This window comes from Leptonychotes weddellii, chromosome 11 (genome assembly GCF_054177405.1).
Source record: "Leptonychotes weddellii isolate Sample4059 chromosome 11, ASM5417740v2, whole genome shotgun sequence".
NCBI lineage: Eukaryota > Metazoa > Chordata > Mammalia > Carnivora > Phocidae > Leptonychotes > Leptonychotes weddellii.
Genome location: NC_138379.1, coordinates 9,822,376 through 9,839,168, shown reverse-complemented (window position 1 = coordinate 9,839,168; position 16,793 = coordinate 9,822,376). Strand labels below are relative to the sequence as shown.

Here is a 16,793-nt window from a genome sequence, read left to right as displayed (position 1 = left end):
TCCCTGAACCACAGCTGAGAGGGGATGGAGTCAGGTTACAGGGTCACTTCAGGATCCATAGCTGGACCAAGGTCAACCAGCCTGCTTCCTAGGCACTGATGGGTGTGTCTCCTGCTAGGTCCCTGGGTGGGCAAGATTGCTCCCAGACCACAGCTGATGCTGGAGCCAGATCACAGTGCTTCAGGCTCCACAGCCCTAAACGTCAGCAGGCCTATCACCCAAGGCTCAGGTGGGCATGATTCCTTCCAGGTCTCTTGGCTGATGGTGCTATTTGCAGGACCAATGCTAACCAGAGCTACAGCCAAATCCACAAGGGAATGAGGCTGTTTTCTGGTCTGTATCCAGGACCATGGTCAGTGAGCCCGGCTCTTCAGGGTGCAAAAGGGAAAAGGACAGGCCAGGAAGAACAATTAGAGTTGGTAAATTCCGTGCTTTAGCTTTTATGAATACAAGTCTTTTTTCTTTGGTATGCCTTTTCAATACAGCTCTCCTTGGTGGCTCCACTGAGGTGTCTCACCTCCTACTTGGAACCCAAAGGTCCCACATAGAAACTTGTGTCCATGGATGGCTGCTAAAATGACTGTTTCTGTGGGGGACTATGAGCAGGGGACCTCCTATTCCACCATCTTGCTGACCCATAACAAACATTTTAAGGCTAAAATGATAGTATTCTCTAACAGTTATTGGACGACCTATGATAGACAATACTTCTCACATGGAGCTTGTAAAATCTTTCCTGGAAAAGCAAAAATCCACATTTGATATATATCTCTGTGGTGTTCCTCCTGGGCTATGAAACTCTCAGGGTTTCAGAAGAAAATCATACATCAAAAACCACTATGCCAAAGATCCTCAGGTACCAGTCCCCCCCATCTTGCCTGGTTCAATTTAGTCCTACAACTTCTACTTCCATTTTTATACGTTTTAAGCCCTTTCCCATCAAATCTAATGTTTCAAGAAGCATAATAAAACACCAGCAAAGTGGAATGGAAAACAGGGACATTTCATTTATTCTCATTGGGCTGAAGGCAAGTAAGGAATGTGAATCCTAAAGTTTGGGACAGGAAACAAAGAACATTATTTCCTCTTCCTCTTTCAAGTCTTCTTCCTGGTTTATCACAATTCTTGGACAAATACATTTGACCACACCCCGATATTGCACAATATTTGCCTGAGTGAAAGAGGCTGAGGCAAGCTAAAGGAGGAGCTCTCATTACCCTCTGCCATCACCCAATAAATAGCCAGACAAGCTCTCACCATTACAGAACACTGTTGGAGAGATGAGACAATCCCACCAGCTGCCCCTAGTGGGGCTCCTCTTGTTTTCTCTTATTCCAAGACAACAATGTGAAATCTGTGGTGAGTATGCATTGAGCTAAAATTACTCTTGGTGTGATAGTCTTCTAAAGTCTACTGGCAGGGAACTTGTTTAGAGTGACCTGAAGAAAGACCCTATTTCAGTTCTATTTGTGGTTGGACTCTATGAGTAATGTAAAATGTGGCAGGACATGGTGAGGAAAGTTCCATAATGTATGTCATTTTAAGAGGGATTGTAGATGCAATGCTAACTTGCCTAACTGTTCTTCCTATATGGAGATTTTCTCCACCATAGCAACCCTACCAAGCAACTGTCTATTCTTCTTCATTTTCAATGATAGAATACTCATGATCCTAGAAATTTTTCAAGATCATAGAAAGTTTTCTTTTGAATTTGAGATGCAATCTATTTTTTTGAAGTTCAACCCATAGGTTTTGGGTTAACCCCTTATAACTACACAGAAAAAAAAATAGTGTTAATAATCCCTCTCTTGTCATTATTGACCTCTCTTGTCATTATTGAGTTTAGATGTTCCAAGCTACATGTCTCCCTCCCTCCAACTCTTCTCCACAGGACACAGGTATAAGCTCATCTTCTCCTCTGGGTATAGGATACTGAGATTGTGTGATTCTATTAAAAAATACTAAGTAGGAGAAAGAAAAACTGGTTCAGGTGTAGTCTGACCCCTTACTAGCTGAATGATCTAATGTTCCTGAATTTCTTTAGCTTCATCCATAAGTTGAAGATAATTGGTATAGATCTCAGGTGCATTATTTCTCTTTTTTATGTCTTTACCCTGGAATTGAGCTTAAACGCAGTCCAAAGATGACTATGTGGTGCCATTGGTGGCTACATGCTCCTGGTATTCTGAAGCCAACAAGAAGAGGTCAACACCACAATAGAAAGACTTGTATTCACACAAGCCAAAGCACAAACTCTGCCAACTCTAATTTCTCTTCCTGGCCTGTCATTTCTTTTGTTGTATCCTAAGAATAGAGGGTCTCTGTGGAGGTTTTGAAGTTTAATTCATTGTATAAAATAATTAGCTTTGTCTTTAATGGTCAAGGAAACTAATGAGTGGTTGACCAGGAACTGAAAAGTCTGTTTCTACTGAACTGGATGCTTCCACAAAATCTCAGCCACGACTCAACAATTGTCCAATTGTTCTTGTAATAAACCAGGACTGTTCTACAACCACTGGTTCAGATCTCCCTGACTCTCTTAAAGAGAAGAAAGATGGAGGGCATCTGGCTGACTCAGTCAGTAGAGCACATGACTCTTGATCTCGGGGTGGTGATTCTGAGCCCCACATTGGGAGTAGAGAACTCACATTGCCTCAGTTCTCTAAATATAGTGATAGAAACTCCAGCTGAGCTAAAAGTGATAATATGTTTGGTATTTTACAGTTTATTAAGTGACTCCTTGTCCAATATCTATAAAATAGGTGTTAATATCCACAATTTATTTTTTTAATATTTTATTTATTTATTTGACAGAGAGAGAGATAGCAAGAGCAGGAACACAAGCAGGGGGAGTGGGAGAGGGAGAAGCAGGCTTCCCGCCGAGCAGGGAGCCTGATGCGGGGCTCAATCCCAGGACCCCAGGATCATGACATGAGCCGAAGACAGACGCTTAACAACTGAGCCACCCAGGCACCCCTATCCACAATTTTAAAATGGGGAAACTGAAGGTCAGGAAAGTTACATAAGACACCCATAGTGATAAGTTAAGTACCACAGAATCCAGCCAAGGTCTGATTGAACACAGGGCTCATGCTCTTCTCAGTAACCTAATAACCCAAGAGATAATCCGGAGATGGGTAGGTTTTGTCTTGCTTGGGAGTGTTAACAAAGTACATTTTTTTTCTTGCTTGGGAGTGTTAACAAAGTACATTTTTTTTTAATTTTTGTTTATTTATTTTTATTATGTTATGTGAGTCACCATTCAGTACATCATTAGTTTTTGATGTAATGTTCAATGATTCATTATTTGCGTATAACACCCAGTGCTCATTACAACATGTGCCCTATTTTACAGAGACAGAAAGCAACCATGAGCAGGGGGAGGGGCAGAAGGAGAAAGAGAGAAAGAATCTCAAGCAGACTCTAAGCCAAGCACAGAGCCCAACCCAGGGATCAATCCCACCACCCTGAGATCATGACCTGAACTGAAATCAAGAGTTGGCGGCTCAACCAACTGGGACACTCAGGTGCCCTGAACAAAGTACATTTAAAAATGTTTTAAGTGGTCACTAATTCTTCTAATTTTCCTCTAGTTCTTGGGGTCTCTGGACTCTCTTTTTACTTCCACAGTAGAATGTGACTCTCCCTATCCTTTCTCCTGAGATTTGGACATGATGTAGGCTAAGACTAGAGGGTTTTCTGAAAGGTGCATGGTGCTGAATAATGATCTTGATGCCAGGTCGGTTGGGCAACCAGACAATTCAGCTTTGGGGTCAATCACCACTGAAACATAGAACTGTTGCGTTGTTTCCCTCAATATTAATCTGATTGATTTAGAAGATGGAGGAAGGAAAGAACTCAATCCAGGAAGTAGAAAGGACTGGGATTCAGAAGACATGTATTGTAGTCTCCATTAAGCCTTCAATTAAGGAGGTTTTTTTGTTTTTTTTTTTTTAAGGACATCCTGGTCAGGCCTCATCCTCAAAATTAGTGAATGATACTAGATCTCCCAGGCAAGACTGATGTTCTGTCAGGACACATTAGCTGAAACAGCTGTTAAAACACAGAAACATTTCCATGCTGGTTGGTAAAGGAGTAATACCTGACATAGCAGAGACTCCAGACCCACCTTTGTACTGTTCCAGCAACTTAGCCAGTGACCACTGGATTGCTCTGTCTGTGCCATATCTGTTACTAAACATTTTAATACCAACCCCATTGCTAGTGTTCCTGTTCCTTAATATTTTCTTAATGTATATTTCTTATCTCCTCCTTCCCATGCCACAGAGGTAAGCAAGGAATACTATACTGCTCTAAACCCTCTGATAAGCACAATGATCAATTCAAAATATACCAAAGGAATCCATGCTGCCAATGTCCTGCTGTCCCTCAGACTTGGTGGGATCCTGAACCCAAACCAAGAACAACAGCTGATCCAACAAATCAATACTGCTGTGGAAAATAAAAGTGAGTACCTACATCTCTGGAAAATTTCGAAGAAGACTTACCTATCCATAAAGATTCTCTCCAGCCACAGATCTTTGGACAAAATCGTGTGTCCGAAGTCTCCCTGCTACATCTATCCTAGCTGTATAAAACTTGAGGGGACAGAAAGGTACCTCAAAACATCACATCTGTGCCATTTACTCTATGTCTAGGCCTTACTTGAGTCCTGAAAAACATTTCCTTCAAAAGGTACAAGGATAAGCAAAAGAAATTAAAGACTCTCATTCACTAACACTATTATATAAGCTAGCTGAGTTGACAACCAGACAAGGATGTGACCCACACATAAGAAACCTGACAATAGCAAGGGAATCACAGGGAAATAGAGATGAGGACTGGGGTTTTTGTTTGTTTTTCTCTCTGTTTTTGTTTTGTTTTGTTTAGAGAGGGAGAGGGGGAACAGATGGGAGAAAAAGAGAGAGAATCTTAAGCAGGCTCCATGCTCAGCATTCAGAGCCAAATGTGGGGCTCAATTCCACAACCCTGAGACCATGACCTGAGCCAAAATCAAGAGTCAGACACTTAACCAACTGAGCCACCCAGGCACCCCTGATGAGGACTGGGGTTGAGTGCAGGCTCCCCACTGAGTCCTTCATGTCAATACTGAGCCTTAGCTTTCTAACTGAAATAAGGGGAAAATTAAGCCACCACTACCTACCTCACAATATTATTTTAAGAATTAAGAGAAGCCTGAGAACTTTGATATTCTATAAGGCAGAACACCTAAGTCAATTATTACTATCTTGGCAAGATGGCACCCACAGAGAATAAATCCCCAGGTTTTATTATCTATTTTTTTTCTTTTAAAATTTTTATAAGGATTGTGTGATTCCAAAAACATCTCATGATTGCATGGGGAAGACTCAGATCTAGTTTGCATTTATACAGCACTGCTAGAAAAGTCTCTGCTTTGGGAATAAATAAGAGAACAGTAAAATACTGGTATAGAGTGGAAAAAAAGAGAGAATTGACAGGCAATGTAAGTCACAAGAAACACAGGAGGCCAAAGAAAAATCACAAGCATGTACCTCGTTAAACTTGAATACTTTTCTTTTCAGAGCCATCTTTAACCTCGGGACAGCTTACGTTGGCTATACTGGCTTTGGGAGCATGTAAAGGGCCTGATGGAATTTCTATAAATTATTCTGAACTCGTCGGAGACCTAGAAAATAAATTCCAAGCAGAAATTAAAAATATGGGTGAGAATCAAATGTTCAGATACCCTGGACAACCTTATCTTCTCCTCCACTGGTTCAGAACTAAATGAAGTTTCCCTTCAGTCTTTCTTTCTCCTCTTCATTCTACTCATCCCACAATCTTTGCAGATCACTTTCCCTTCTTCCCTCCTTCAACATGTGTCTTGAATTTTCTTTTTTTTTAAAGATTTTGATTTTTATTTATTTGACAGAGAGAGAGCGCACACACACAGGGGGGAGTGGTAGGCAGAGGGAGAGGGAGAAGCAGGCTCCTTGCTCAGCAGGGAGCCTGATGCAGGGCTCAGGCATGACCCTGGATCATGATCTGAGCCAAAGGCAGACACCTAACCAACTGAGCCACCCAGGCACCACAGCGTCTTGAATTTTCCTTTCAAATAAGTTCAAATGAGCACCGACTCTACATCAACCTTACAAATGATGATGCACACACACATGTACACACACACAAACACGCACACACACGACACTGTTCTCTTGTTCTCTAGATCCTTGGTTTTTAGACAAATAATGAAATACACCAGAAACAGCTGAGCAACACAAGACACTATGTCAGAAGTACCAAAGCATATGAACTAGTAGAAGAACGAAAGCCAAAAGTACTTTATCACTGGGAAAAACAGGCTGACTATGACAGCTGCTATGGGGTGCATTGTTTTTATTTCAACACCCACCCACTATTTATCCTATTATTCATTAAGCCTGTCTGATCCCATCTTCTTTTGAGATGGCCTCTACTTCTATTTCACTTACAGTTTGAACACATTACCACTGAAAGTGCAAGAGGTTTGGGGTGGGGGTGGGGAGGAATCTGTGTTCTAGTCCTAGTTCTGTAACCACCTGAGTATCAGAATGGTATTTTAATCTCTTTAGTGCTGAGTCTCCTTTGTTATAAAATGAAAGGAATTGAGTTCAATTTGGTGGCTCTTAACAGCCTTCACATTTCTCAGATTTGCTGATTCTATGAGCGATCTTCCCGCCTCTATTACTCACCCTTCTTAAATGTAAAGAAATTCGAACAAAGCAAGTAGGAATAGTTTGAAAATTTATTACTCCAGTATTATTTCCATGAGTAAGGTATTTCTTTCCTTTCTGACAGAAGACCATGATGGTAATCCACTGACTAACTACTACCAGCTCAGCCTGGACATTTTGGCCTTGTGTCTATTCAGTGGGAATTACTCAATCACTGAAGTTACTAAAATCTTGGATCCTGAAAGTAAAAATTACTATTTTCATGAACAGTTCTCAGTAGGTGAGTCATTACACCCAATTCCCTTGGCATAGAGGACACAGTCCCTGGTAAGTCTTTTCCTTTGAGTTTTTCTACCAGTAAATACATTGGCTTTTTTTTTTTTAATCCTCTTTACCCTAGCAATCATGGAAGAGAATTTTCTTTTTGAGAAGAGTGGATATTGGGGGGCATTTAAACATCTTTCTAGATGTGTACTATAGTAGAAAGATCCAGTTGCTACCTTACCGTTCTTTGAATTATATAATCAATGGGTGTTAATCTTTGACCTTATTTTTCCCATCTGTAAAATAAGGATAGACTGTGAGAATCTTCATATAAGACATTTTAGGAAGTATAAGTATTAGAGAAAGGAAGACAGTGGAATTCATTTATCTTAACTTTGCTTCTTTCTCAAATTTATTGGGACCTTTTGCATGTGTGGGCTTACAAGGACAACACAACCTCTCCAGGACAAGGCCCAATATTTTGAACAATAAAGTCTGTATCTCCAATAGAGAAAACTAGAAATTTTCTCCTGGGTCAGCTTACACATCCAAAAAGAAGCCCCCTCTAGACAGCTAGTATTGTTGCTCAGCCGGATGGCTCCAGATACACAAGCTCATCTTCCTCCAAGAAATCTGAAAATCACCACTCAGTATCTCTATAACAAGGAGAATGTGAGATTTCTTTCTATGTGAAGGGGAAGGTATCATATGTAAAGAATGTCAGGGAAACCAAATAACAAGCCAGAAAAAGACCTTATCCTCCCTTCTTCCAATCTCTTGTTTCATCCTCCCCCTTAAGAAGCTTTATTGGAAAACAATTCTCTTAAGTGCTACTTTCTAATCAGCCTAATGGAAACACTGGAACATGGCAAAGACATATTTTATTTGGGGTATCATACTGACTTATCTCAATTCCTTTGCCAATTTGGCTGAGAGATGAAAAAAATGAAAACAACCAAGATGTAGAAGTGGAATACTGTTCATGTGTATGCACCTGCAAATCCATATGTGTTTCTATGACCAACAGGTGAGTTATTGAGTATGAGGTATGGGGTTACTCAACATAAGAAATGGATCTTGAAATATTTGAGTGGTTAGTGCTGGAGGGATGATTGCTATATCTTCAAATCCTTCTCTCCCATCATCAACTAGCGTGACCAATCTTCCCAGTTTGCCCAGATCTGTCCCTCTTTTAGCAGTGAAAATCCTACATACCAGGAGCCCCCTCAGTCCAAGGCAAACTAGGATGGTTGGTCACCCTATCACCAATGTTTTGCTTCCTGGCAGATACCGGCGCGATGGCTGTCCTGGCTCTGACCTGTGTGAAAAGAAGTATAACAAGTGGGCAGAACAAAATAGATACAACGGATTTAGAGAATATTGATAATCATGTAGAGTCACTGATAGCTAAGATTCTGTCTCAGAAAACAGAAAATGGTCTCCTTGGAAACATATATAGTACAGGAGAAGCTATGCAGGTAAGTCAGAGGGTAAAACAGGAGACAGAGGAGAGAGTCATGAAGGAAAGAAATAGCTTTCTTCTTGGCCCCCTAAGATATTACCCATTCTGTTTCCTATACTAACTGTTTTTATGTGATTCCGCTCCCCTGACAGAAATGTATTCTCCTCACCTTCAATCCTTACCTTTCCATGTCCAATGCTTCCATGAAGCTTTTCCTGACTACAGCTTTTTTACGAAATTCTAGAGTCCACTACAACCTACTATGTTATTCTATCAAATGTAATCTCACAGTTTACCATATACCAGCATTTGGTGCTTGCCTCTTACCTCCCAAATTAGATTAATGTTGTCCAAGTAATAAGAGGCAGTGCCAGTAATACCAGCTAGTCTTTATTGCCATGCTCATTAACACATACAACAACCCAGTGAGGAAAATATTTATTACTTCCATTTCCCAGAATGAGAGCATGAGTCATGGAGCATCAGTAACTTGCCTGACATTACAAAGCCAGAAAGTGATTCAGATGGGGATGGAAACGAAACAGCTGGTATCCAAACTCACACTCAACACCAACACCTACTCTGTCTGTATATGTTCCTTGAAGTCTGGGGCTTTATTCGTGCACATTCACTGATTTACTCAACTCTAAGGGGTAGATACAAGAAGAGACAAAGGAAAATTCATAGAAAAAAATTCACTGAGTCTTTAGTATGAGTAGGAGTCTGCCAGCCACCCCAGGATAAGAGGGCTTCCTGGGGAGAGAGAGGACAATAAAGACAAATGCCAGAGGTACAGAAGAACATAACGTATTTTAGGAAGATCAAGGTGTTCAATGGGGCCAGCGCAGGGCCTTGGGGAAAATTACCAGAAGAAGCTGGGGTGTAATCACACAGGTTGTTTTTACTGTTGGTGCTGGTGAGGCTGTTGCCTTCTTGCTGAGTTTGGACTTCATAAAACAGTGGTTGCCCGGGGCGCCTGGGTGGCTCAGTTGGTTAAGCGACTGCCTTCGGCTCAGGTCATGATCCTGGAGTCCCGGGATCGAGTCCCACATCAGGCTCCCTGCTCAGCAGGGAGTCGGCTTCTCCCTCTGACTCTCCTCCCTCTCATGCTCTCTGTCTCTCATTCTCTCTCTCGCAAATAAAAAAATCTTAAAAAAAAACAAAAAAAACAGTGGTTGCCCATTCTGGCTCCAAGTTTGAATCACCTGGAGGAGCTTTTGGGAAACACTAAAGTTTAGACTCCACACCAGAAACTCAGAGGTGGAGCATGGGCTTTGGTGTGGTTTCAAAACTGTGTAAGTGATGTTAATTTACAGCAGGCTTGAGAGCTGCTTGCCTACAAGACAGTTTTTAAGAGGTAATTAAATATGATCCTTTTTTTTAATATCCCACAAATGCTTGTTGACAGCTTGGTTAACTTAAAGGATCTTCTGAAGAAAATGAAAGGAGGAACTGTCCTTCCCTGAGAAACTACAGAATGATGTCTGCAGGCCCAGCCCATTTTAGTCCTTGTCTTACTCTGATACCCTCCTAACTTTTCCTACCCCATCATGCTGTCCCCTCCAGTTTACATCTGCTGCTTGGATAGTTTCTATACAAGAATCTATTGGACTCCCCATGGTTAAGGAAATAATGTCAGACACCTCACCCTGAAGCTTGAGGATCCACCAATGTGACCCCAACCTCATTCTCAAGCCTGTTTTTTCACAATCACCCTGAGTCTCCCCTGTATACCAGCCTCCCAGGCCAGGAGGAATCCTCTGAGGATTTTGCTAAAATATAGAATGTTATCACGGGCAGGCCATGCCCTGGCCGCACCTATCTTAGCACGCTTGATCACATGGTTCCCTCTGGGTATAGTACTCCTCCCCTCATGTCCCCTACTGAAATGCCTATATACTGTCCAGACCTACCTCAAGTACTGCCTCTCCACAAAGGCTTTCTTCAGTGTCACTAAATGTTTATGTGCTCTTCCTCTTCTGAAACACCATGGCATTAGATGTTTCTCTTAAGCCATTCATCTTAGGGGCTCTTTTATGATTGTCTGTTAACAGCATTTATCAAGTGCCTCTTTGTGACAGGTATTCTTCCAGTGTCAAGGCTACAAGAGCGAATATGGTAGAGACAGCCTGTTCTCATTGATGCCATTATCGGTTGTGTTCTTAAGCAATTCCCCACCTCCCCCCAAACTAGTTTATAAATTTCTTGGTGGCAGAAAAGGTATCCTAGTTGTCCAAGGTGCTTCCCGTGTGGTCAATGACCCATAAATATTTACTGAATTCTTTAGATATAGGCTTTTCCCTTATTTGATGTTTCTGTAGTTCATTCTCATTCCCTCTCTCTCACACATTAGGCTCTCTTTGTCTCATCAGACTATTACAATAAAAGTCAATGGGTTTGCCAGAAAACACGGGATACAGTGCTCACAGAAATTTCTCAAGGAGCATTTCGCATGCCAACTGCTACAGCTCAGATCTTACCAGCCCTGATGGGAAAGACCTACTTGGATGTTAATAAAGACTCTTCTTGTGTCTATGACTCAGGTAGAGTACTAAAGAGCATATTACCCAAAGCATGCGAGACCAAGGTGTCCTTAGGGACCAAAAGTGACCAGATAAACCACTAAAGCATAACAATTCTCAGATAGAACTCGGTCCTCCATGTGTCACCAGTGATTATAACCACCTGAGGATTTGTTCTTAACAGGGTAGTAGGTGTTGTTCTTGGTTCAAACATTGGGTAGACTTGTTTCAATGATGTCTATCTCCAAAGGCATGTTTTCTCATGGCCAGCTAGACAGAAGTTCTGAGCATCATTCCCATTCTAAGCAAAGTATGGTGTCTCTGACTCTCACTCATAGTGAGTAAGCCCTCGGGGAGCTCAGAGGAATATGGGAGGAATATGGCAGTGTCATAAGAAAATTACGGCATGAATCATTTATTCAAATAACTGATTTTTCAACTAGGGATGAAAGAAGACTTGACTTTTATCTTTGCTCATTCCTGGTTCAGCCACTTTCAGGTTTAGGGACCTCAAAAAAAATGTTAATCCCTAAACTTCAGTTTACTAATATAAAAAAATGCAAATGATAATAGTATCTAACGTTGGTTTTTGTAAGGACTGAATAAGATAAGCCATGTAAAATGATTAGTACAGTGCCTGGCACTTAATGTGTTTTCAATAAATGTTAAGAAATAAAAAAGGCATCCAAAAAAAAGGGAAGCATTATTGTATGCAATACAATAGCAAAACAAAACAAAACAACCAACAACAACAAAGCCCCCAAAACTCAGGAGCCTCTGTGAGAAACGGGAGACAGGGCAACTGAATTGCTTAAACAGCTGGGAGTGGAGCCAAACACACTCATTTACAAACTGGTGCATATCTGGTTTAGTCACATGAGAGATCTGCCCCTTGGTTGATGATTCTTGCTCCTTAGAGGCCTGAGAGAGGGGTTGGATGGGTATGCAAACTCAAACACCACTTTTATTGTTCTGAATAGTAATTCTTCTCTGCTTTTCTGTCTCTGCCAGGTAACTTCAACATCTCCACTCAGGATCCTATATCAGTGACACCTGCTGTTTCAGCCTCACAAATCAAAGTAAATTACTCTGTGGTAATCAATAATGCAAAAGATCGCATTGTGGTCTCTGTGGCAGATGGTTCTGTCTTCCTAGATGTGATGGAACAAGCTCAGAAAGAAAATGCAACTCTATTTAGGTATGTCTGTATGTAACCTAAGGTGAAGGTATTTGGTGATTTTTGAAAGACTCAGTAAGAATACATAAGCACCTGAATACAAAGTACATTCGAAACACTTCTTTATTGGTACTTTGCTGTCCATCTACATCTCATGGCAGGGATTTAAAAAAAGGTCAGATTTTTCATCTTCTAGCACATGTAGGTATTAAATTAATATTCACTTAGTGGGTGAATAAGTCCCAAGGATCTCTCCTCTGTCAGTAAAATTCCTTCAACAAATAGAACCTCTCAGGTCAATCATTTTGTGTTTAGAACACTGGGTCATTATTATTGAATCATTGACCCCTGTGAAAATCAGATCAGTGCAGTGGATGCTGATCCCAGACAGGCGGACATACACACAAAACTTGTCCTTTAAATCAGAGGTTTCACAAATTCTTCTCCATGCTCCCACCCCTTTCAGATTCATGGACCCCTAGATTAAGTTTTCCTGGCCTAAAGAGGTCAAATATTAAAATTAAGATATTGACTTTGCCTCCTAAAGGTATGGTTCATTTGACTCCCTGAATCTAATCAGCAATTATTTGTCCAATAACATGATGTAAGATTCCATAAAGAAAATTACATATATGCATATATGTGTGTATGTATGTAGTGTTATATATATATATAATATAGGAATTAATACTATATATACACATACTAATATATACACATTATATATAGAAATATTATAAAGGTTGCTTTCAAGGGCTCCCAGGAAGTCAGAGAAATGTGACCAGGGAATGTGAAACAGACATTGACCATGTCACTTTTTAATAAAGACAGCAGGAAATATTTAATTGTTCTTTCCCTTTCTTCTTTCCTAAGAGAAAACCTACTAATTTATGTTGCCTATAGGACATGAGGTTAACATTTTCTTGTGCTCCTTTAGTATCTTCAACAGTGACTATCTTGGGATAGAAGATTAGTAGTTGTTGACTACAGAGTGTCTACTCTGAAGGGGAGGCAGGGGCAGAAAGAGGCATCATTCCTCTCATTTAGCATAGATTGTGGAGTGCCTGCATCAGAATCTCGTGGAGTGTTTATGACACATGCAGATTCCTAGTCCCCGCCCAGACCTACAAAATCAAAGTATCTGAGGATAGGGTCAGGAAATCTGCTTTTTTTGATAACTGCTTCAAATGATTCTTAGGTACACTGAAGTTTGAGAAATGCCCATTAAGGTTGCCTTTGAAAACTCTAAGTTTCTGTAACTCATTTATTGTCCCCACAGTTTCACAGTGGAGGAGAGCTCATGGGGCCCCTACATCACCACTGTTCAGGGCATAAAGGCCAACAATAATGACAGAACCTACTGGGAGCTCCTGAGCAATGGTGAACACCTGAGCCAAGGTAAGGGAGAGAGTGCTAGAAAGCCCCACAGAGTGACAATGCCCCAAACATCCAGATGTGAGGGTGTGAGCTTTGGTGGGTAATGGGCCCAGGCATTGGGAAAGTGAGACTCTTGCTTTCAGCTCAGGCCATGATCTCAGGGTTGTGAGATCAAGCCCCTTGTAGGGCTCCACACTCAGTGGGGAGTCTGCCTGAAATTCTCTCCCTCTCCCTCTGCCCCTCCCCCTGCTCCTGCTCTCTTTCTCTCTAAAATAAATAAGTCATTTTAAAAAATCATTTGACCCACTTCTCGTTCTTCCTTTTCAGGAGTTGGTAGTTATGTTGTCCATGCAGGAGATGATTTGGAGGTTCGTTGGAGCACATACTAATAAATTCAAACCTCCCTCAGCTGGATCAAATCATTTGCAGTGGACTTGCAGGCAGACATTGGCCTCATGCCATCCTTTTCACTCATCTCAGTTTCAACAGAGGGTCAATAACCTCCCCTTCTCTCTTTGTGTGTTCAATAAAAGATCAACAGCAATACAAAAAGAGCATGTTCTAATCATTTCAGTTTAAAGGGTGATTATTGATAGAGGGACGACCACTGTGGGAAGAGGGAAGGGAAAAGAGATTAGACCACGTGTGTAAGCTGATTTCTACTCAAGGTTTGACTGCTAACTGTGTGAGTGAACTTGGGCAGTGGGTGAGAATGGAGATAAGGTTCCAGATCTAATGTTGAAGCAGCAGCCAATGAGATCAGGTAGAAAATCTGTAGGGAGACAGCTCTCTGAGGCCCAGATGTAAGGGACAAACTGAGTGGGCATATTGAAGTCCACTTAGAAAGGCAGTGAGTAGAGATAAATACTGCTCTGGAGAAAGACAGAAAGATGAGGCTTCTACACAAAAGGTCAGTCCATAAAGTCTCAGGAATAATTTCATCCCCTCCTCCAGCTATCTCCCTTGGGGTCCATTTGTTGTTCCTCCACATGTATTTTCCTTTTACTTCCCCATAAAATCACTCTGATATTTATATCATCAAAATACACATGCAGAAAAACTCATCTTTGATGTTCATTTCAGTAGAATTCACATTTAAAAAATATATATATTAAATCAGGGGCACCTAGGGGTGCCTGCATGGCTCAGACCGTTAGGTGTCCCACTCTTGATTTCAGCTCAGGTCATGATCTCAGTGTTGTGAGATGGATCCTCAGGGCAAGCCCTACACTGAGCACCAAGTCTGCTGGAGATTCCTTCCACACCTTCCTCTCCTTCCCCTTCTGCTCCTTACCCTGCTCACAAACACTCTCTCTCTAAAATGAATAAATAAATAAAATCTTTAAATAAAGCAACCCCCAGAAGGAAGATGCCTTCAGGCAGAATTAAATAATTTTATCAATATCTCTCTCATTCTTCCCGTGTTTCCTCATGATACTCTTAGCTTCCTCCCCTCCACCAGCAACCCTGCTTTATAGTTAAGGTTTGACTTCTGGTACTGATCCTCAACCCTCAGGGTCAACTCCACTCTATTCTTCATTAACTGGGTATGACAGATAATTAGGCAGCAATGGATTCTATCCCCTTGGGTCTGTATCTCATCTTGAAAGCTAAGTTAGAGATGGGGGACCTTCATGGTGCTGTTCACATGGGGCAGCGCTGTCGGACCTGTTTGTGGACTCTACAAACTATGTGAAATTGAGGGATAATGGCTTACAGTGATAAATATGCAAAACGTTATCACTGCCATTCCTGTCTATCATAAACAGTGTGACCATGCAACTTAACATCCAACCACAACTGCTGTAAAGGGTAAAATTTATTAACACTGTTAATAATTACACTCAAAAAGACAGATTAAAAACTGGTAGTGTCCTGGAAAAAACAGTACATTTGGTTGGTTTGTCCATCAGGAAGAATAAGGAAGCTCAAGCAAAAAATAACAGAAAGTATCAATCCTACAATAGACTGATGAAACTGAATCTCCATATAACAAATTTAGAATAGGTCCCTTTGAGATGGAGATTCTCTCTCGATGATTCTAGCTCACTGTCAATAATAACCAGTCAACACCGGTAAAGCACACAATTTGTATTAGACCTATTCTCCCAAATGTGGTATAAGGATATTCTAATTGGCACACTGACAGGGATTCAAATAAGAGACAATCACAGCATTAAAAAGTCATTTCCCTTGTAATTCTCATTTAATTCCTCTCATTGGATTAAACATAAAATCTCACTTATGGCACTGTGATTCTAACACTTCCCTGAAGCACTGTGAGCCTCCATTCTTAACAAACAGAGCTGAGTTCTTCCCAACCAGTGGTCCCATAGTAGAATATAGTAACATTGCTATCTGATAGGAATGCATTTAATCTCAGAAACAGACATGGAGGGAAATGGAGTAACATTCCCTTCACGTTCTACTGACATTGCCCAGTGAGTCCTAGCTCTGGCCACCCTTGCCTTATGAGAAGCTCTAAAGCCTAGCACTATGACAGAACTGAGACTAAGTCTGAAGGGAGCAACCTCTGCTGCCACAGCAGAAAATAGTCAACACAAATAAACCTCTCAGATGTCCATTGAGAGTCTGGGTGCTTGGATACCAGAAAATGAGGCACGGGAGAAAACAGGTAAATAAATTAATCAATAAGTTTCATTCAAGGGGCACCTGGGTGGCTCAGTTGATTAAGTGTCCAACTCTTGATTTAGGTTCAGGTCATGATCTCAGGGTTGTGAGATTGAGCCCCACATCAGGCTCCACATTGAGCATGGAGCCTGCTTAAGATTCTCTCTCTTTCTCTCTCTCTCTCTGCCTCTCCCCCTCCCACCCCCATATCCCACTCTCCCTTACAAAACAAAGTTCACTCAATAGTTAGCCAAGGACTATCAAAATATATGAGTTAAGAAATGTATGCCCTACTCTGGAAAACAGCATGGAGGTTCCTCAAAAAGTTGAAAATAGAGCTACCCTACAATCCAGCAATTGCACTACTGGGTATTTACCCCAAAGATACAAATGTAGGGATCCGAAGGGGCACATGCACCCTGATGTTATAGCAGCAATGTCCGTAATAGCCAAACTGTGGAAAGAGCCAAGATGTCCATTGACAGATGAATGGATAAAGAAGATGTGGTATATATATACAATGGAATATTATGCAGCCATCAAAAGGAATGAGATCTTGCCATTTGCAATGACGTGGATGGAATTGGAGGGTGTTATACTGAGTGGAATAAGTCAATCAGAGAAAGACATGTATCATATGACCTCACTGATATGATGAATTCTTA

The 16,793-nt window shown here is 41.2% G+C and overlaps 1 protein-coding gene across 1 annotated transcript; it reads left to right on the top strand.

The window, feature by feature from the left end:
* The first annotated feature begins 1,225 nt into the window (after window positions 1–1,225).
* Window positions 1,226–14,049, top strand: LOC102729688 (transcobalamin-1). Its single transcript, XM_006746779.2, has 9 exons — window positions 1,226–1,359; window positions 4,288–4,467; window positions 5,565–5,705; window positions 6,820–6,975; window positions 8,247–8,437; window positions 10,775–10,964; window positions 11,955–12,141; window positions 13,400–13,518; window positions 13,825–14,049. Exons 1-9 carry the CDS (start codon window positions 1,281–1,283, stop codon window positions 13,884–13,886), a joined length of 1,305 nt encoding a protein of 434 aa, XP_006746842.2. The 5' UTR covers window positions 1,226–1,280; the 3' UTR covers window positions 13,887–14,049.
* The last annotated feature ends 2,744 nt before the right edge of the window (window positions 14,050–16,793 follow it).

Coding starts and splice junctions, on each gene's coding strand:
- LOC102729688 (XM_006746779.2), top strand. CDS start 1,281: ATGAGACAATCCCACCAGCTGCCCCTAGTGGGGCTCCTCTTGTTTTCT. Junction 1,360..4,287: donor ACAACAATGTGAAATCTGTG/GTGAGTATGCAT, acceptor CCCATGCCACAG/AGGTAAGCAAGGAATACTAT. Junction 4,468..5,564: donor TACTGCTGTGGAAAATAAAA/GTGAGTACCTAC, acceptor TTTTCTTTTCAG/AGCCATCTTTAACCTCGGGA.